The 20,960-nt window shown below is 55.3% G+C and overlaps 2 protein-coding genes across 3 annotated transcripts; one reads left to right on the forward strand and one right to left on the reverse strand.

Moving 5' to 3' along the window:
• Nucleotides 1-3,957: 3,957 nt before the first annotated feature.
• Nucleotides 3,958-7,465, forward strand: LOC110584588 (monocarboxylate transporter 13). Its single transcript, XM_021694691.2, has 4 exons — nucleotides 3,958-4,602; nucleotides 4,754-4,897; nucleotides 5,519-6,256; nucleotides 6,871-7,465. The coding sequence occupies exons 1-4, from the start codon at nucleotides 4,404-4,406 to the stop codon at nucleotides 7,065-7,067; spliced, it is 1,278 nt and encodes a 425-aa protein (XP_021550366.1). The 5' UTR covers nucleotides 3,958-4,403; the 3' UTR covers nucleotides 7,068-7,465.
• A 671-nt stretch (nucleotides 7,466-8,136) lies between these two features.
• Nucleotides 8,137-10,376, reverse strand: SLC16A11 (solute carrier family 16 member 11). Of its 2 annotated transcripts, XM_044921690.1 has the most exons (5): nucleotides 10,263-10,376; nucleotides 9,815-10,019; nucleotides 9,402-9,545; nucleotides 8,470-9,237; nucleotides 8,137-8,383 (listed from the first exon to the last, which is right to left on the reverse strand). In XM_044921690.1, exons 2-5 carry the CDS (start codon nucleotides 10,011-10,013, stop codon nucleotides 8,154-8,156), a joined length of 1,341 nt encoding a protein of 446 aa, XP_044777625.1. In that variant the 5' UTR covers nucleotides 10,014-10,019; nucleotides 10,263-10,376; the 3' UTR covers nucleotides 8,137-8,153. The 2 variants fall into 2 exon arrangements, with proteins under 2 accessions (XP_044777625.1, XP_021550217.2); XM_021694542.2 differs by lacking the exon at nucleotides 10,263-10,376 and having other exon boundaries at nucleotides 9,815-10,214.
• Nucleotides 10,377-20,960: the final 10,584 nt, after the last annotated feature.

Below are 20,960 nucleotides of genomic sequence, written 5' to 3' on the forward strand. Positions count from 1 at the left end.
CTCTAGCGGGCTAGAACTGCATATGGACTCTGCTCTGGTTCCAAGACTTAGAGGATCTTTTTTTTTGGTGAGCCGGAAATGGAAGTAAGAAGTGCTTCCTGGGGGCCATGGATGTGGGGGCTTTGGCAGTCTTGGAACTGGAGGGAGGATTGGAAAGGCTTTCTCTCGTGGCCCTCACTGGCCCATGAGTCTGGTCACCTAGGTTTGGCTCCACTGTGCCAATCTGTCATGAGTTGGGCTTTAGTTGAGCCCAGAATCCTCCCACTGGGGCCTGTTCTCAGCACTGGGTTGATCCCGTCCTTATCAGAGATGACGCAACCTTTTCTGACTCTGCCCAGACTCTAAGAATGCTATGACCTGTGGGAGAATTATTAAACTCTATCTTGACTAAGAGATAAAGAGTCATGACCAGTCCTTAACTGTAGAGGTGTCTGGGTTCCAATGTTCCTTGGGGTTCTCTCTACCTGAGACAAGCGCCTTCTTCCTTTAGTGGGTTTTCAGACATCTGGCAAGTGTCCAGATTCCAGAAACTTCTTTGCCTCTAGAAGTCACAGGTGCTTGGTAACTTTCTTACCTTAGAAAAGCTAGGTCTGTGACCTGGCCTTCCTGTCACTGCATTCCTGTCTGGAACCGGTGAATGCACTATTACCTTCCACAGGGAGAGAAAAGTGGCTGAGTTCCATTCTGGATTTGCTGTAGTTTGGGATTATGACTGGGATTACTGTTGGGATTAGGGATTTAGAAGATTTAAAAGAGTAATTGACTGATGGTCCTTCTAGTTGACCAAGTATCTGGGTAGGATTAAGAGGTTGTTTGAGGGGCACAGTCCCCGTTGTAGGCCCAGTAGGTAGAAAGTTGGGAATGGGGTTGCCTCTTGACTAGACGGGATGTCTGGAATGTGAGATGATACTCTGAAGCCTTGACTTACAGTCCTTCGCCTGCTGCCTTGGGAGCTGTTTGATTGTGGGGTATGGGTGGAGGGTGAGGAGCACTTTGAATTTGTGGGGTGGGGCTTCCTCAAGATAGGTCAGGACTAATTGCTGCCACTTGAGGACAGGTGAGAAAGCAACTTTTATCATTCCCTTTTCCTCCCCACTGCAGAACTGAAGTAGGGAGAGAAAGCAGAAGAGAGATATGAGAAGGAACCATGATTTTTTTTTTTTTTCCCAATTGGATGGGCAGGTGAAGAGCGCCTAGGGGTGGAAATGTTAGATCTTGCAAGATCAGAATCTTGGAATAAAGAAGCCTCTCTGTGCTGCCTGCTGCGTCCAGGATTCTTGCCTGGGAGGATCTGGGAACGGGGTGCAATGGGGGTGGGGGGGGAAGAATGAGGGTTCGTCCCTCCTAGATTCTGTCTTGTATTCTGTGCCCATTCGACCGCCCCATCCCATCAGACACTTTAAATGGCCCTTGTTCTCCCCTTCCCTGCCCTTGCCTTCCGGCTCATTGTGTAGGAACCCGTGACCTCACGAAGTTTGTCCGGAGCCACCTGCATCCTGCTGCTCTGAAGTCACTTCCTGCCCGAGGAGTGGAGGCAGCAGGGAGCAACCAGGAGGCCACTAATAATACCAAGAGGCTGGGGGATGCATCTGTGCTGGGGATCTTAATGCTTGGGACACCCCCGACCACCACCAAGGAAAATGGATAGGACTTGGGTCCCCTGAGGACAGTAGAGTGTGCATATGGCCGTGAGAAGGTGAAGCATGTGGTTAGAGCCAACAGGCCAGCTCCAGCCCTCCCCCAGCAATGGTGCCTTGGAATCTATCCAGTGCCCAGGGCCTGCTTCTCTCCCACCCTTTCCCTGTCCCGTGTGTGTCCTGGGTGTGCAGCTCTGTTCTGCTGTGGGCAGAGGGTCACAATTCTGTTCAGTTACCTCCCTTTTGGAGGTATTCCAATCCCTAATTCCTCATCTGCGAAAGGCAATTAAAGTGGCCTGCAGTTCCTGCCTACATTTTCAGTTTGTGGTTGTGTTTCTCCATCTTAAAACTTATGACCTAGATTAGAAATATTTCTAAGTAAAACATGAAGCAAAGAACTTAAACTAAAACCTCCCTCCCCCTCCCACCACTACAGCTTATGCCCTGTCGAAAATGAGACCAGCGGGGCGCCTGGGTGGCTCAGTCGGTTAAGCGACTGCCTTCGGCTCAGGTCATGATCCTGGAGTCCCGGGATCGAGTCCCGCGTCGGGCTCCCTGTTCAGCGGGGAATCTGCTTCTCCCTCTGACCCTCCCCCTCTCATGCTCTCTGTCTCCCATTCTCTCTCTCAGATAAATAAATAAAATCTTAAAAAAAAAAAATGAGACCAGCTAATATTACTTATCCCTGGGTACCTGTCAGGTCCTAAACTAAGCTTTTTTTTTTTTTTTTAATATTTTATTTGTTTATTTGACAGAGAGAGACACAGTAAGAGAGGGAACACAAGCAGGGGGAGTGGGAGAGGGAGAAGCAGGCTTCCCGCGGAGCAGGGAGCCCGATGCGGGGCTCGACATCAGGACCCTGGGATCACGACCTGAGCCGAAGGCAGACACTTAACGACTGAGCCACCCTGGCACCCTTAAACTGAGCATTCTTGTGCACAACGTTTCTAATTCGACTCCCCTGACAACCCTCCAAAGTAGGTATTATTATCCCTAATTCACAGTTAGGAAAACCAACTGAGAGGTTCAACGTCTTAGTGATCCTATGTACTCCATGTACTTAGTGATCCTATATACAACCACATCAATTGCCACGTCCTGGAATATTTCCTGTCAGCCAAAGTTTTGATTCCACTTAACAAAGTTTGGGGGTATGATTATTTTTATTTCCCACATATAAAATTATAGGGCTCAATATGCTTTTTAAAATTACACAGCCCCGGGGTGCCTGGGTGGGTCAGCTGGTTAAGCCTTGGACTCTTCATTTCAGCTCAGGTCATGATCTCAGGGTCTTGAGATCAAGACCCATGTCAGACTCCACACTCAGCAAGGAGCCTGCTTAAGACTCTCTCTGCACCCAACCCCCCCCCCCCCCACCGACCTGGCGCTCACAGGTGCACTCTCTCTCTAAACAAACAAACAAACAAACAAAAAACAGCTCCCTCCCTGCCCCACCCCCCACTTGTCACTTGTCTGGGTATGAGCCCTTGAGCCCGAGTTGCAAGGTCAGGGTCCTGGGGAGCAGGAATTATAATGAAGAAACAGAAAGCCAAGCCATTAGTGTTATATAGGGTGGAGAGACTGGATACTGGTTGGATCGGAGGGGCTGACTGCTGGGTGATAAGAGCTCGTCTCTTTCGTCAACCCCATCAGGAGATCAAAACCTGCTATTAGGAAATAGTAAAACCAGAGGGTGGAGGAAAAGGTTTCAGCCCCACTGAGGAAGGGGGGTAGATGGTGCTGGGGAGGCCCTGAGTGCACTCACGGCCGCCCTTCCTCTCCCGAGTTATTTTTGGTCTCTGTGACTTGTAGATTTCCTGTTAGTGAGGACAGAAGCGACAGGAACTGAGTCGCCACTGCAGACACGAACGCCAGCAGTCCCACAGTCCGTTCCCCCGGTCTCCTCCTCGGCCCCTGAGCCCCTCGGGGATCCAGGCATCTGGATTCCAGGGTACTCAGGCGCTAGGGCAGGTATTTCCCTTTGAGTCTCAGCGCAGAACCCCTACGCTCACCACGACCTGACCTTGCCACTGGGCCCCTCATTCAGCAAGCGGGTGTCTTCCTCTCCCGAACCGGTTTACCCACCCCCCACCCCCGGGAACTCGCTACGTGAGGGTCTTGGTGCGGGAATCTGGACGGACTGGCCGGTTAGGTGGAGGGGAGCCGCAACAGCCTCCGGGTAGGTCCCTACGTCACGTGGGGCCCATCGAGTCGGCCTCCCGCGGTCCCCTCCTGACGCATGCGCCCCACTCACGGTCCCGGTCCAGAACCGAGCTCTCTAAGCCCCGCCCTGCCCCTCTGGCTCCACCCCCGGCTCAGGAGTCCAGCTTCCCCACCCGCGAGCCGTGGACAGGGATGACGGCCAGGATGGGCAGGTAGCTGACACTGGCCGCGATAAGACGGATAACCCACACGGACACTGGCGCGCCGCAGGGCGGGGGCCCAAAGCCAGGGCCGCCTCCCGGCTCCAGGCTGAACGTCGGGGCCCCGCCCTGCCTCGTCCGGCCCCGGCCTCGACCCGCTGCGCGCTGCCCGCGGAGCCACGCCCCCGGGAACCGCTGGCTCGGAGGCCGCCCGCTCTCCCCACCTAGGTCGCCGGCGGGGGACAGGCGCAGGCGCCCCACGCAGCGTCCCGGCCTCGTCGGTGCCTTCCCCTGCAGCAGCAGCCTGCCCTCCGCCGCGCGGCGGGGCGGCTCGGTGGGCAGAGGCGGAGGGTCCCGCGCCCTGCTCCCGCCAGGGCTGCGCCGAGTGGCGGCAGCCCTGCGGATGGCGCACAGGGCCGAGCCCCCCGACGGGGGCTGGGGGTGGATGGTGGTGCTCTCCGCGTTCTTCCAGTCGGCGCTGGTGTTCGGGGTGCTCCGCTCCTTCGGCGTCTTCTTCGTGGAACTGGTGGCGGCGTTTGAAGAGCAGGCGGCGCGGGTCTCCTGGATCGCCTCCATAGGGATCGCGGTGCAGCAGTTCGGGAGTGAGTGCCGCGCCTGGGTCCGGCGGCCCGCCACCCTCCCTCGGAAGGGAAGGGGGATGCGGGGACGCTGGGGAGGAAAGGGCGGGGCTGGGGAGGATACTGGCCAAGGGCGCCGGAGAGTCTCTCGCATGACTGCCTTCCTCTTTCTCAGGTCCCGTGGGCAGCGCCCTGAGCACGAAGTACGGGCCCAGGCCCGTGGTGATGGCCGGGGGCATCTTGGCTGCGTCGGGGATGCTGCTCGCCTCCCTTGCTACCTCCTTGACCCACCTGTACCTCAGTATTGGGCTGCTCTCAGGTGAGGCCCTGGACAAGGGCAGGAGACTTTCACCTTCTTCCTGCCCCTTCCGAGAGGCTTAAGGAGGAGACGACGGAAAGTTTTGGCTAGCACCTGTGCCCAGGAGGGAAGGAAGTCTTAAGAGCGATGACTAAAGTGATCAACGTGGTGCAGGGATATTGAGAAATCCAAAGATGTCGAGGCCAGAATGTGCAAGCCCAGGGCTGGTGGGGCCGGAGTGTCGAAGCAAGAATCACCATGAAGTTGTGCCAGGCACCGCGGCTTCTAAATAGATACCACCATCCGGTTTACAGACAGACAAAGAAGAAAGGCTCTCGGAGCTTATGTAACTTGGCAGACAAGAGATCGCAGGGCCAGAGGGGGCACAGCCCGGGCCTAACTTCCAAAGTTCGGATCTAGTTACTGTGCACACAGTATGTCTAAGTCTCTGCGGTCCCATCAGGTCTATTACCCCCGTCTTGCAGATGAGGAGACCGAGGCTGGGAGAGGAAATAAAATACACAGGGTCGTACAGCTCGAAACCAGGCCTGTGCTGTGTTCTATGGCTGGGCTGTGGTGGGATTACCAGGTGCCCTGGGTGCCCTAAGAGGCCCCCAACCCCTATTTCTTCCTTTCTGACAGGCTCTGGCTGGGCCTTGACCTTCACTCCGACCATGGCTTGCCTGTCCCGTTACTTCTCTCGACGGCGATCCCTGGCCACAGGGCTGGCACTGACCGGCGTGGGCCTCTCTTCCTTTGCCTTTGCCCCACTTTTCCAGTGGCTGGTCAGCCACTATGCCTGGCGGGGGGCCCTGCTGCTGGTGTCTGCCCTCTCCCTCCACCTGGTAGCCTGCGGCGCTCTCCTCCGCCCACTGTCCCTGAGGGAGGACCCTGTCATGGGCGGCCCTGGGACCCAGCTCACCTCCCTCCTACATCACGGCCCCTTCCTCCGTTACACTGCTGCCCTCACGCTGATCAACACTGGCTACTTCATTCCCTACGTGCACCTGATGGCGCACCTCCAGGACCTGGATTGGGACCCACTGTCTGCTGCCTTCCTACTCTCGGTCGCGGCCATTTCTGACCTCGTGGGACGTGTGGCTTCTGGGTGGCTAGGAGATGCCGTCCCAGGACCTGTGGCACGACTCCTGATGCTCTGGACTACCCTGACTGGGGTGTCACTGGCCCTGTTCCCCGTGGCTCGCACTCCCACGGTCCTGATGGCTCTGGCCGTGGCCTATGGCTTCACATCAGGGGCCCTGACCCCGGTGGCCTTCTCCGTGTTGCCTGAACTGGTGGGGACTGGAAGGATATACTGTGGCCTGGGCCTAGTACAGATGGTCGAGAGCATCGGGGGGCTGCTGGGGGCTCCTCTGTCAGGTAAGGGCGATTGGGTTTCCGGGGGGGGTGGTCACGGCTGCCATGTCATGCAATTTGGGGAGGGGACGAATAATTACGTTATAGTGTACGTGAATACTGCCCTCTGGAATGGCACAGAACACAGCCTGCCTGGCCAAACATAGCGGCCCCGAAGTGGGTCCATGGGGCAAGGAAATGGGGGCTGTGGAAAGACTCTGAGGAGTTATGAGGGCCCCTTAGCAGGGTATCTACAGGTTGGGTGTGCAGAGGACCTGGCTGGACTTGGCCAGATGTAGCCTGCAGGTGTCTGGCCTTTGCTTTGGCCTACTGGGCCCCAGCCCAGGTGTCTGAGCTGTTGGGTCAAAGTTCTCCACGGCCCAGAGGCCAAAACCTTCAGACCCGTAACTTTCTCCTTTTAACTATTAACTGAAAGTGTAGACAGAGGGCCACGGTTGAAATTACCCTCTGGAAATTACCTGTAGAAACCTTGGGGATGCCAGAATTCTCGAGCTTATCCAGTCCTGCCCAGTGAGTTCGAACTCTTCCGAGATGATGCGCTAAGGATTATGTTCTTCCCTTCATCGCGCTCAGGAACTGGGTCACCCACATGTGTTCTTCTTCTCTCTTGGACCTAGGCTACCTCCGGGATGTGACAGGAAACTACACAGTTTCTTTTGTAGTGGCCGGGGCCTTCCTTCTTGCAGGGAGTGCCATCCTCATCACTCTGCCTCGCTTCTGCTCCTCGGCCTCCACCTCCAAGCCCCGGGACCTTGTCACAGAGGCAGTGGATACCAAAGTCTCTCTGACCAAGGAAGGGCTGGGAGAGGACTGAACTGCAAAAAGGGGCTGTCAGGCCCAGAGAGCTAGAGCTTGGCAGCTCCAGATCTTCTCCTCCTGGCCCATCCTGGTGCCCACAGAACCACAGTGCCTTAAGCATCTTGAACTGCCTCCCCGCAGGGCAGGCCTGGGGGGGGGGGCGGGTCCTGCGCTGCATGCGCCAACCCCTAGTATTTTGTTGAGGACTCTTATCCCTTCTTTGCTCCCATAACCTTTTCCAAAGGATCCAGGAGCTCAGTCTGCTCCCCTGAGCTGTGAGTCAGCTGTGAAAACCAAAGGCCAAGAGACTTAATGTGTTTTACATGTGATCTCTACTATTGCCTACCAACTTCCTTCTCTGCAGGCAGATGTTGGGGAAAGGGGGATGCCCTTTTGAGATAAAACTGAATAAGGAAACTGGATAATCGTCAGGATCTCAGAAAGAGCTGGGGCCCATAAGCTTGGGTTGGCCGAATGGTCTCGCGGCTGGGAAGTGGAGGGGAGGTACCCACTTTGACCATGGACTCTGCTGTCTGGACCACAGTCCCTCCGTCTGGCCCACTATCCCCTGTGACTTAGAAGACAGTAATGGGGACACGGGGTGGGGGTGATTGGGAGGGGGAGCTAAAGCTATGAGAGCTGAAGTCTGGTCCAGCATTTCCCTCAGGCCAGTGGAAGGAGCCTGAAATGCAGGGAAGAGTTAGCTGGGGGGGGTCTAGGTGGGGCAGATGGCCCCCTCCTGAGCCCCCACCCCCAACACACTGAAGCTGACAGGTAGGCAACTTCTCAGAGTTTACCTGTTTTGTTTTTATTGTTTTTTGAGAGAGAGAAAAGAAGAGTGACGGTGGAAGAGAGGCAGAGGGAGAGAGAGAGAGCGAGAGAGCACGAGAATCTTAACCAGGCTCCATGCCCAGCGGGACCCCGAGATCCTGACCTGAGCCAACATCAAGAGTCAGAGGCTTAACTAGATTGAGCCACCCAGGCGCCCCCTTGAATATCTTACGGAGAAAGAATGTTTTCAGCCTCCTAGATAGGCTAACAGTTGGAGCTTGCAGGAAACTGGATAGAAATTCTTTACTGGGGGAGTGGCTCAAACTAATGGTCAACAAGCAGTGTCCAGAGTGGATTGAGGGCCTCCAGGGGAAAGCAGGGCAACTTGAGGAGCGGGGAGCAGCTCCCCCCTCTCGGGGGGAGGGGTGGCCGGCCGGGAGGCTGGACGGCAGGAGGGCAGCGCCCCTGGCAGCCCCATGTAGATGAAGCTGCCAGAGAGGATGAAAGAGCCGCAGGTGAGGAAGGAGGCCGTGAAATCTCCCGTCTCGTCCCTTAGGAAGCCTGTGAGGAAGGGGAAAGGCATTTAGGGGCCTGGGATCCAGGGGTAGAGGATGGTTGCGTGCGGATGTGTTCGCTCAGGGCCTTACCTGAGAGGGGAGGGCCCAGAAGCCCCCCAAGGCTCATCAGCATCATCACCAGCCCCGTGGCCTGGACGACACCTCCGACGCCCACTAGCCCCGGGAGCACACCGAAGACCAAGGGCGCGTAACTTCCGGCGCTGAGCCCGTAGACCCCAGCCGCCGCCAGCAGGGGCCCCCCGCAGCCCTCCCGGCTCCCCACCAAGGGCACCAGTCCCACGGCCAGCAGCCCCAGGCCGGTCAGAGCCCCGAACACCGCCAGCAGCCGCGAGAGGGGCACCCAGCCCCGGTCCGCCAGCCAGCCGCTGAGCAGCCGCGCGCCCGCGTCCCCCAGCGCAGCCGCCGTCACCACCAGCGCGGCCCCATAGCCGCCCAGGCCCCCGTCTAAAGCGTGAGGGGCCAAGTGCACGTAGGGCACGAAGTACCCGCCCCCCACCAGGGCTGTGCCCAGAGCAAAAACTGAGAAGGCCCGGCGCGCGAAGAGATCCAGGCCGAGGGCAGCTAAGGGCCCGCGGGGTGGGGCCGGGGGGTCGCCAGGGAGCACCAGGGGTCGCAGCAGGGCGCCACAGGGGGCGAGGTGGAGGGTAATGGCGCCGAGGAGGAGCAGGGCGCCCCGCCAGCCGAAAGTATCAAGGAGGAGCTGCAGCGTGGGCGCCAGGAGCAGCGAGGAGGCCCCGTTGCCCGTGAGGGCCAGCCCCACGGCCAAGACTCGACGGCGGGAGAAGTAACGGCACAGGGTCCCGAGGGCCGGGGCGAACACCAGGGCCCAGCCAGAGCCTGCGGACGGACAGGACCGGGTGAGGACAGGGCCCTGGGATGCCCGCCCCAGCGATCCCAGCCCTGCTCCTCGCAGGAGGCCCCGCCCCTTGGGCCTCCAGCCCCCAAGAAGCGCCCCTCGCCAACATCACCCCTTAAGGACCCGGGTATCCCTCTCCCCTCACCAGCAAGGACGCCCAGGCCAAGGTAGAGGTGCAGCAGACTGCGGGCGAATGCCGAGAAGACGAAGCCCAGCGAGGTGAGGACGCCCCCAACCATCACCACCGGGCGCGCCCCCCAGCGGGTGCTCAGGGCGCTGCCCACTGGGCCTGGAAGGGGGCGGAGTCAACGGAAGACACGCCTCTGCACCCCCAAACCTGATCCAACACTTCTCGTTGGCGGCTTGCCAGGCCTAAAACTTCTCCCCCAGCCTAATAGCTCCTCCCCTTGCCCTCAAGACCCCCTCTTTTCTAGGACTCGGTCCCACCGGGCGCTCTTTTCCCGGTTGTCTGGTCATCAGGTGGGTCTTCCATCACTACACACACACTCCGCCAATCCACCCCGGTTCCCGCCTCCCACCTTGGGGTCCCCCCCTCACTGGCTGCCTGCTGCACCGCCAGGGCCAGGGCGCTGACCCACGCAGTGTCCTGAGTGCTTCGGTCAAAGTGCTCCGCGAGGTCAGGCAGGGCAAGGCCCAGGGAGCGTAACAGCCCGTAGGAGAGCCCGTTCACCGCGAAGGCTGCGGCCGCCACCACCCAGCCCCAGCCCCCGTCCGGTCCGGGAGGCTTGGGGGTCATCGCCGTCTGGGGAAGGGGGAACACACCACGTCCGTGCCTCCTCGAGGGTCCTGGGCATCCCTGAGATCCAGGTTCTGGCTGCTGGCCCAGGGTGGGCACGTCACCCGGAGCACGGCAGGGCGGGGCGGAGGGAGTGGGAGCTAGGCCTGGGGATACATCCCCAGGGCCCGCGCGAGCTCCCGGGACCGGGTGACAGCGGATCCCCCGGGCCTGGGACTCCCCCTCCCACACGCACCCCTTCCCCCTTACCCGACCTCTCTGGGCGGTGGGGGGAGGGGAAGGGCGAGGAGCAGCTCGGCCAGGTGTTCTCCCCGCTTCCTGCGCGGGCGGGGCCCCAGAGGGGAGCGAGCGCCGAGTTGGAGCCCCACCTGGACCGGCTCTCTAGGTAAACAGAGAGCACCACCGGGGGCCTGAGCCACCTGGGACGCGGAGGTGCGGAGGGCGGGGGGAGCTGACACCGTCAGCCAATCGGCCGAGCGGCGGGTGAGGCCAGACGCTGAGTCCCACGGGGATTGAATTATCCACACACACACCCCACCCCCCGCGGAGCGAGCGGGGAGAATGAAGGCGGCCCCGCCCGGCTCAGGCCCACGCACCTGCCGCCCGCCCCTCGCGGAGGAGACGCGTGGATTGCGATCCCCAGCAAACGCAGGGCCCGTAGGCAACACTTGGAAACAGGAGTGATCCCCCAAGGCCTGCCGCGATGAGTACTTTTGTTCTCTGGGAACTTTGCTGGGGGACCAGGCAATTCTCGTATATCAAATCACTGACCTCCATTGAATGCTTGTTCCTTGCTCAACAATAGCCGGCCCTCAAGGGCGGAGCGGGAGGAAGAGGACTCCCTCATTATGAGGAGCTGTGATGTGCCAGGCACGCGACCCACGCCACCTGCCCACCAAGAAACCGCCGAGGAAGGTGTCATGCCCATTTTACAGATGAAGTCACTGGAGAGTAGAGAGGTTAGGTGCTTTGTCCCCAAAGCACCCACCTTAAAGATGGTGGAAATGTTTGAATTTGGATCTGTCCAGCTGCAGAAGGTACAGGGAGAACAGACCTAGGACTGAAATAGACTATGCCCCAGTGGGGGGACTGGCCAGGGTACAGTTTGATCCTCACTGGCCAGGAAGGATCCCTGGGATCAGAATCGCTGAAGATTTAGATCCGGAGTTTTAAAACAAGATAAGAAATCCGAGAATTGAACCCAGGCACTGATTTCTTGGAAAATTTGACTTAAAAAGATCCTTTCCACATTAGGGTTAGGTTGCTTCACTTGAGCTATTCGAATCAAGAGATGTGTTCTTTGGTTTAATGATTACACAGTATCAGAAAATTTGGCCCGGTACAGCTTGGAGCCGGTATCAATCCAGAGCCACACGGTGGCAGTGTTTCCTAGTTGTTGAGAAAATATCTGCAAATCGGAGGAAAACAACCCCATTGCTCTACTTTGGATATCAGGCTTTTCACCACCGAAGGAACCCTCCCTCCCCATTCCATCACCCTCCCCTCCGTCCGGCGCCCTTCCGTGGGCGTCAGCCAAATCGCCTCACCTGCTCCAAGGACATGCCTAGCTTTTCTCACTCCTGAATTTGTGCATCTGCCATCCCCTCTCCTTGAAATGTCCTGGATGGGGAACAGGCGTCCTTGAAGGTGGACGGTCCTGCCACGGACGCCCTAGTAAAGTGGTCTCACTGGTTTCCCCAGCCTGGTTTGCTGCTGTGGGAGACACCTGGCAGATGAAGCCTGGCAGACCCTCAGCCACTGGGGGTGGAACAGGAAGCCTACTTCCGGAATTGGCTGCTGAGGACTCTGAGGCAAGCAGAGCCCTGCCCCCCTCCCCAACCTGAAACAAATCACACCCTCTCCACCGTGGAGTTAACATGCCTCATGCAGCCAAAGAGGAGACTGGGCCCCTTGGGTCTGGGAATTGGACAAAGCAATGCTGAGCACCTTTACAGGATACTTAGGAACCCAGAGTCTTCCGTCCCAGGCTCTGGGACCAGGGTGATTGGTCATCAAAGGGCACGGTCCTCTTCTACATCATGTTCCGTATATTCTTAGCCAAAACAACCATCACTATGCATCTTTTGCTCATGGAGCTAACACAGCATTGAGGCTAGGAGAATGGATGCCCAAGCTGGACTCTCTGGGTTTGACTCCCAGCTCTGCCACTTATCCACCGTAGGGCTGTAAGCAAGTTACGCGCCTCAGCTTCCTCATCTCTACAATGGGGCTCATAATAGTAGCCACCTGGTAGGGTTGGTATGGGGATGCAGTGAGTCACTGTGTGTGTCACATACACGCGTGAGTATGGCACCGAGCGCAGTGCCTCGGCCCCTTTGCTGCAATTGTTGGAGGACCCTGGCTGGACCCTCCAGTGCCGCCGCCCTCTCCCCACCTGGCCACTTCCATTACTGCCTCGATGGCAAAGAACCACATGGGTCTGGTGAGTTCTCGGCAGAACTACACGGCTTAGGAGATGTGACTGGCGACAAAAAGAGGTGACGTGAATTTTTTTTTCTTTACGGTGAGTGGTTTTCTTAGCATTTTCCAAAGTTTGTGAGAAAATGCTTTCTCCCCATCTCGACTCTAAAAACAAAAAAGAAAGGAGTCAAATTAAGTTTTGTTCACTCACTCCTTCGTACAAAATATTTATAGACACCTAACCATGCCAGATTATATGCTTAGTGCTGGGGATACAACTATGAAGGATCCAGTCTCTCCCCTCCGAGCCCCCATGTTCAAATTAGGGAAAAGGTGAAATGCAGAGAGCCCAAGACAGGGAGAGGGACACAGACACCACAGGGTGCTACATGGGAGGAGCTGACTCATTCTGCTCTCGGGACTGCTGGGAAGGCTTCACAGGAGAGGAGCCCTTTACACGGGGTCTTGAAGGATGAGTAGGAGTTTGCCAGATGGTTGCGTGGGCAGGGGCATTCCAGGCAAAGGGAGAAGCTTGTGGAAAATCACAAAGGCACGAACCAGCTTGGCATATTCTTTATTGTTTGGGGAGCTGCAAATAGCGGGCTCTATGGAGATGAGAGAGCGTATAGGATTGCGTAGGGCAGAGGTCTTGAAGGCCAGGCTAAGGAATTTAGATGTTTCCCCGGAGACTGATGCTTCTCAAAAATTTCCACTGATGTAGCATTCACTAGTATTCAGTAATATTCGGCGCTAAACAGACAATGAGGACTCACACCAGTTGGAGGGGGGCAGGAGAGTCTGGGGTTAGACACCTTTTCTTGATGTGAGAAATTTCTTTGAAACATCTTATTGTACATTGAAAATTCATATGGAGGGGCGCCTGGGTGGCTCAGATGGTTAAGCGTCTGCTTCGGCTCAGGTCATGATCCCAGGGTCCTGGGATCGAGCCCCACATCGGGCTCCTTGCTCAGCGGGGAGCCTGCTTCTCCCTCTATTGTTCCCCCTGCTTGTGCTCTCTCGCTCTGTCAAATAAATAAATAAAATCTTTTTTAAAAAAGAGAGAAAGAAAATTCATGTGGAAGTTTGCATCCTACTTCATTATCTTTTATTTTAAGTTTCATTTATTTAAGTAATCTCTATACCCAACATGGGGCTCAAACTCACGACCCCGAGATCAAGAGTCGCAGGTGCTTCCCACTGAGCCAGCCAGGCGCCCCTCTACTTCATAATGCGTAGGAAAACCACTCTTTAAATAACTAAATAAATTATTTCCGTTTTTCTGCCCAGGTCCCCACTGGTGGTGGTGTGGGGGGGGAGTCCCCCTGCCAGAAGTCATGCCCCGCCCCCACCCACTGTGGATCTGCAGTGGCTGCCCCCTCTGCCCACCTCACCCCCCTCGGAGCCTTCTCAGCCTGCAGGGACGTCATCCATCTTGGTCTTCTGTCCTCGTCCCCACGTAGCCCTGGAGGTGGGACCTTACGTGACTGATCTCTGGGGAAAACTGGCTCAGACAGAACTGAGCCAGAGACTCGTGGACTGAGCAGACCCAGGGCCTGGTGCTCCACGGGTTGGGGTGAGATCGTAAGGAGTGGTTCCAGTGGACCAGACCGGTAGTGCCTGCCCACAGGGAGAAAGCCCCAGGAGCAGGTGCTGGGCCAGGTCAGGTCTTTGGAGAGGGCCAAAGTCGGTACATAATGTGCTTTGGGGACCATGAGGTCTGCAAGTGTGTCTGTGTCTGTGAACTCTAAAACTGCTTTGGGATTTTCTCATGGGAACACCTGCAGGAGGCTCAGCGGGGAGGTCCTGAGCTGGGCCCAGCCATTCCCAGGGTCCACCTGCTGAGGGCTGGGGGGCCCTCTGCAGAAGGTAGGTGGGAGAGATGGGGAGAGGCAAAGAAACATGGCTCTCCTTGAGGCACACAGAAAGAGGAGGCTTTCCGGAGTTTGGCCCAGCTGACCTTGGGCTTCTATGTGCCCAATAAAGGGGCCTCTTACCCCTCACCCCCAAAATCTCCTCCCTCTTCAGCTCACCCCAGAGACCAGGCTTTGGGAAGTCAGCATAGACCTCAAGGGCCAGACCCAGGGCCTGGAAAAGTGGAAAGAAACAGGGCACAAAGGTTGGGATGTGTGGTTCGGGGCCAGGGAAGCCCAGCTGCTGAGATGCTCTGGGAAGGGGGTGGGTAGGCATCCGGGGAAAGGCGCTCACTCAGGACAGTGGGGCTCACTGAGTGAAGGGCACAAGTCTGCATACGAATGGAGAACCAGCCGGGTTCCTTGAACTGGGCCGGTGGGGGGGGCGGTGCGCAGAGACTGGGATCAGGTAAGGAATTTGCTGAGTCTGCGGCTGGGGGAGCCTGGTGACAGGGTCACAGGGCTGAGGCTGGAGCCAGGACGTGGGCCAGGCTGCACTGGCCTGGGAGTCCCACCCCACCCCTACTCCCCACTTACTCCCCCTACCAAGTTTGCCTCCTGTGCCTCTTCCAGGCCCTCTGCCACCACCCCCACCTCCCCACACCCCTTCCCAAGGTCTGCAGCTTCTGGCTCCTGGATCTCTCCAGGCAGCCCAGTTTCCAAGGACAGGATCCCAGCTAAAGGCTTTGAGCCTGGTCTGTGTGTCTAAATACCCAAATGTGTCTGATCTGGCATTTTCTGCTTCTGGGACTTTGGCTAACATCTGTGTCAAACTTCTGAATTACGGGCTGTGAGCACCAACCGTGACTTACTTAAGGACAGAAATGATTGATTACAGGATACTAAGTAGTCTCAGAATTACCCAAGAGGCTACAGAACTGGTTGTTCTGTAAACAACCTGCCATGGGCCTGCCACGGGCCTCAGTGAGTCTCCAAGGCCACCGCTGTCACTAACAGATGCTAGACATTGCTTCTGGCTCTCTGCCACCACTGGGTCTGGAAACTGCTGTGCTGCTAGAATGTTCTCTGCCTCACTCACCACGAGCTCCAGATTCAGGGCCAAGGTCCATGCTTGCTCCTGACCGCCTGACCCCTGGTCACGGGCTCTCATCCTGGCTGGAAGGGACACCGGGAGATAGAGCACCTGGGGCATTCAGCGTCCACAGGTAGATGGATTCTTCCTCCCATAAAAAGGAACGAGGGACATGTCAATCCTATCTCAACAAAGCACAGAACAACTGTAGGTTCCCCTCCATTCTGTTTCCTCCCATTCTTCCGGCCGCAAGCAGCCACTGCTGCATCTCCCCGCCGCCACCCCCCACCCCCCCGTCCAATGTCTTCTCCAGCTCCCTGTGCACCTCCTGGCTTGATTTGAGAGGGAGAGTCGCACCAGAAAGGGCCAGGGGTGAGGCCTGTCATTTCCCCTCTGCAGTAACCCAACCTCTTAGCTACCTACCCCTGCATTTACCAGCCCCAGCCTGGGACCTCGCCTCTGACTTAAAGGATTCAGCCTCTTAGGGGACTCAGCTGACAACCCCTGGATCTGCCCTTGGGCTACCGGGATCCCGGAATCTGCTTCCCAAATGAGCACTGTCAAGGGGGACCAAAGCCAAGGTGGGAGGAGACAGGGAGTCAGAAAACAGGTTTTCCCGCCCCCGCGGGGATGTAACTCAGACTTCCTGGAGTGTGTCATGTGTCAGGCGGAGTCTGGGGGGACAAGTAAGCAGAGAGGGCCTGTTTTCTTTCCCCCAGAAAGAGCTCCTCGTGCGCACACTGGGAGGAGGGGGTGGGCAAGTCCCAAAGCTGCCGGGAGGGTCTGGGACCCCGAGAGGCCCTGAAGCCACACGACCTCTAATTATCTGTGCACAGGATGGGTCTTTCCCTTCCGTGTCTGGGCCTCCAACAGAGCTCGGATTTTGGGTCCCAATCTCTGCCCCACCCACACTCCAGAGTCCTCTCGCCTCTGCAAAGCCCTCTCCAGCCTCTCTCTACTTTCAAAGCATTTTCAGTCCTGAGCAGTCTCTCTCCCTAAGGATCCCTTCCCTCTATCCCATCAGGCAAGCAGCTTTACCCAATTTTCTTCCTGAGCCTCAAGTCTGGTCTTATCTCTCTTTCCTGATTTACAACCAGAACCTCTCGCAGTGGGACGGATCCTAGTTTAAAGCACATCTGTGAGTCTAACAGCCCCCGTCTATTTGAACAGGATGGTGGTGGGAACTGGCCCGGAGGGAGGTCACACCTGGATGGGCCAACAGAGGTGAAGGCAAGGCCTCGGGCATCTGGTCAACCAGCTGCCTAGCAGAGGCATCCTGATTTATGGGTTAGGAGCCTACCCCCTCCTGGATCCAGAGATCTGGGAGGTGGGAAGTTGGTGCCGAGGGCTTAGGTGCAGATGTTTGGGGGACAGTGGCCAGCGAATGCTGAGAGCAGTGAGCAGCAGTGTGGAGTAAGACCGGAGCCTGAGCTCCATGGTATGTAAAGCCTGGCTGTTCTTAGGTGGCCTGTGGTTTCTGGGTTTATTTCCCTGTTGTCCTTGAGAAGAGCTGATTTATCTCCTGAGTACACAGGGCTTAGGGCTAGAAGCTTTCCAAGTGCTTACAGATAGGTTACACTCCCAAGAAAAGTTTTTTGAGTCTAAAATACAAAAAGAAGGGGTGCCTGGGTGGCTCAGTTGGTGAAGCATCTGCCTTTGGCTCAGGTCATGATCCTGGGGTCCTGGGATCAAGTCCCGCATCGGGCTCCCTGCTCAGCGGGGAGTCTCCTTCTCTCTCTGCTCCTCCCCCCTACTCGTGCTCTCTCTCTCTCATCTCTCAAATAAGGAAAACATTTAAAAATTAAAATAAAATACAAAAAGAAAACTGTAAACACCTAAATTAATAAATATTTAAATAAATATGTGCAAAACATAATATAAGTCAATCAACTTCTTCGTTAAATTTCACGACACTGGAAAACAATTTGTGGGTTAGTTTTTCTCACTTCCTAGAATTTCCTAAATATTCATGGATTCAATCAGTTCCTTGCAGGCAATTCTAAAAAAAGAAAATCCTTTCAAAAATCTTTTTTTTTTTTTAAAGATTTTATTTATTTATTTGACAGAGAGAGACACAGCGAGAGAGGGAACAAAGCAGGGGCAGTGGGAGAGGGAGAAGCAGGCTCCCTGCAGAGCAGGGAGCCCGATGCAGGGCTCCATCCCAGGACCCCGGGATCATGACCTGAGCCGAAGGCAGACGCCTAACAACTGAGCCACCCAGGCACCCCTCCTTTCAAAAACCTTAACAGCAAACATATTTTGTGTGGAACGTAAGTGTATTTTAGTACACTGGATATTGACAGGCACCACGGACCCTGTAACCAAACTGCATAGGTTTAAATTCCGGCTTTGCCACCTACCAGCTGTATGACCTAGAACAAATTATTTAGCCCATCTGTGCAATAGTTCCCTCCTCCATAAAACAGGTGATGGTAAGATAGCACCTACTTCTGCGAAGAAAAGGCAGTGATGATGATGATGATGGTCATGGAAGCACCTTGTTACCATCAGCACAGCTTTGTGGGACTGTTGTGGAGTTTTGGTGGGTTAATATTTGTAAAGCATTTGGAACAATTCCAAGTAAGACAGAAGCTCTATTTAAGGGGTTTGTTTGTTTGTTTAAAAAAAAACAAAAAACAAATGTGGGAGCGCTGTGGATTCCTCAGTGCTTGTGTATGTCTTTAAGAAAGTTCCTGGGGCGCCTGGGTGGCTCAGTTGGTTGGGCGACTGCCTTCGGCTCAGGTCATGATCCTGGAGTCCCGGGATCGAGTCCCGCATCGGGCTCCCTGCTCGGCGGGGAGTCTGCTTCTCCCTCTGACCTTCCCCCCTCTCATGTGCTCTCTCTCTCTCACTCTCCCAAATAAATGAATAAATAAAATCTTTAAAAAAAAAAAGAAAGAAAGAAAGTTCCATCCTGGGGGCGCCTGGGTGGCTCAGTCGGTTGAGTGTGTGACTCTTGATTTTGGCTCAGGTCATGATCTCAGGGTCATGGGATTGAGCCCTCCCACCGGGTGCTTGGGATTCTCTCTCTCCATCTCCCTCTGCCCCTCCTCCCCATCTCTCAAATAAATTTATAAATAATCTTTAGGGCGCCTGGGTGGCTCAGTTGGTTAAGCGACTGCCTTCGGCTCGGGTCATGATCCTGGAGTCCCGGGATCGAGTCCCACGTCGGGCTCCCTGCTCAGCAGGGAGTCTGCCTCTCTCTCTGGCCCTCCCCCCTCTCATGCTCTCTATCTCATTCTCTCTCTCAAATAAATAAATAAAATCTTTAAAAAATAGATAAATAAAATAAATAAATAAATAATCTTTAAAATATGAATAAGAAGAAGGAAACTCAAAAATTACCAGAAACTCAAAATTACTAGACAGATTTCCAGCAGAGAGCACCCACAGCTGCTCCTGCCATTCTGGGTATGAGCACAACAGTGAGGCTGAGACCTGAGCTGGTCCCCTGCGGGGCTGCTGCGGCTGGTGGGGCTGCGCGTGTGAACCGTGTCTCAGCATGCTGGTGTGGAGACGGCCATGGTGGAGTCGTAGAGGAGAAGAAGAGATGGGTTGAGTCCCCTCAGATTCCAAACAGAGAAGATCAGGAGTTTGATTCATTGCCTACCTTACCATAATTCTACAAAATGCACCATTTGGACATGACACCGTTAGTACGAGCAGCTTCCAGGGACCAGGCAAGGAAATGGGGTGATTCTCAAGCAGGAAGAGCCAGAGGGCGTGTAACCCAATCCTTCTTTGACTTTAATGAATGTGATGGAGAAGATCTTACCTTTAAGAAAAGAGACATCCTGAGAGGGGCACCTGGTTGGCTAAGTCGTTAAGCGTCTGCCTTCGGCTGGGGTCAGGATCTCAGGGTCCTGGGATGGAGCCCTGCATCGGGCTCCCTGCTCCCCCTGCTTGTGCTCCCTCTCTCGCTGTGTCGCTCTCTGTCAAATAAATAAAATCTTTAAAAAAAAGAAAGAAAGAAAAGAAAAGAGACATCCTGAGAATCCAGAAAAAATCCTGAAGAACAGTGGTGGAATGAGGACAGCAAAGGCAGGAAGGGGTTAATCCCAGTCCTTTCTGTTGAGAAGTATAGACCTGCCAGCATCTCAGGACTGGCTCTGATTGGTGGCCAGTGAGGTGGTAAAGGTCTCAGGATCAATGGGAGTGATCACATGGCAGAGCGTGGACTGCAGACAGGTAACTTCCCACTCAGTCCTGCCCCACTACTGGCTCGACAGAACCCAGTGAAGACTCCAGCAGAGCATAGCTAGACGGAAGTTTTGCTGACAGAGGGACAATCTTTTCTTATTTTTTTGCAATTGCCATCTCTACAATTTCTTTTTTTTTTTTTTAAGATTTTATTTATTTATTTGAAGAGAGAGACACAGCGAGAGAGGAAACACAAGCAGGGGGAGTGACAGAGGGAGAAGCAGGCTTCCCGCAGAGCAGGGAGCCCGATGCGGGGCTCGATCCCAGGACCCTGGGATCATGACCTGAGCCGAAGGCAGACGCCCAACGACTGAGCCACCCAGGCGCCCCTCTACAATTTCTTACAGATGTCAAAGGTAGTCTAGTTTATGTACACATTCTGTTCCGTCTGACCTTCTGGGACAGAATTACTCCATTCCTAGTAGCAGGGTCAAGGTATGAAACTAGAGAGTTCATGCATTAACTTCTGAATTACCTAATTTTAGGCAGTAGTGGCCGTGCCTATGTATATAGAACAGATGGGTATTTTGCCCCTTCTCAGGCGGTGCAAATCAACCTGTGGAAAACGGATGGAGTCAGGAGGGTGTGCACTGCTGATCCTGACTGATTGAATGGTTTTCTTTTCTCATTCTGAAGCCATTCTATCAAATGGCAATAGACCGTTCCCATCCACGCCCCGTGAAGTAATCATGCACCATGTGAATAAAACGCAGTAAGAGGGGCGCCTAGGTGGCACAGTCGTTAAGTGTCTGCCTTTGGCTCAGGTCATGATCCCAGGGTCCTGGGATCGAGCCCCGCATCGGGCTCCCTGCTCAGCCGGGAGCCTGCTTCTCCCGTTCCCCCTGCTTGTGTTCCCTCTCTCCCTGTCTCTCTCTCTGTGTCAAATAAGTCAATAAAATCTTTTTTAAAAAATAAATAAAAATAAAACGCAGTACGACTGTTTCACTTATAAAACCTGACCAGTTTAGGACTCGTTCTGACACTTCAAATCCTAATAATTGGGGGGGTACTGCTGGAGGCATTTACTTGTCTTCCTTTCTAGCCAGTGATGCGTGCATTTTCTCCAGATTCTTGTCCTTCTCTTCCTCAAACCTACAAGTTAACTCTAAAAGCAGTGTCTGTTTTCACTCCAGATGAGACGCAGGATGGGCAGAGCACTTGACTCAGCGCACGGCGTTTAGCTAGAATTGGATGCACTGAACACCCAGCTGTCTGCCTTCGCCCAGGGGGGTCACAGCAGGTTCACTCTGCCCCAGCAGCTAAATACACTCCTTACTCTTGGCTTTCCCTCCATCGTCAGGAGCCAGCTGCCACTACTCCAAACACCGCGTCCTCGACGAGCAAGGATCCAAAGCAGCAAGTCAACACACAGAGCTCCCCGTC

Source organism: Neomonachus schauinslandi, chromosome 15 (genome assembly GCF_002201575.2).
Source record: "Neomonachus schauinslandi chromosome 15, ASM220157v2, whole genome shotgun sequence".
Taxonomy (NCBI): domain Eukaryota; kingdom Metazoa; phylum Chordata; class Mammalia; order Carnivora; family Phocidae; genus Neomonachus; species Neomonachus schauinslandi.

Bases quoted from the DNA above. Each gene is read 5' to 3' on its own strand.
- SLC16A11 (XM_044921690.1), bottom strand. From the start codon at position 10,013: ATGACCCCCAAGCCTCCCGGACCGGACGGGGGCTGGGGCTGGGTGGTG. The intron at 9,238-9,401 runs GTGAGGGGAGAG...GTCCGTCCGCAG, and splicing joins TGGCCTGGGCGTCCTTGCTG to GCTCTGGCTGGGCCCTGGTG. The intron at 8,384-8,469 runs GTAAGGCCCTGA...CCTTCCTCACAG, and splicing joins TCTGGGCCCTCCCCTCTCAG to GCTTCCTAAGGGACGAGACG.
- LOC110584588 (XM_021694691.2), top strand. From the start codon at position 4,404: ATGGCGCACAGGGCCGAGCCCCCCGACGGGGGCTGGGGGTGGATGGTG. The intron at 4,603-4,753 runs GTGAGTGCCGCG...CCTCTTTCTCAG, and splicing joins CGCGGTGCAGCAGTTCGGGA to GTCCCGTGGGCAGCGCCCTG. The intron at 4,898-5,518 runs GTGAGGCCCTGG...CCTTTCTGACAG, and splicing joins CAGTATTGGGCTGCTCTCAG to GCTCTGGCTGGGCCTTGACC.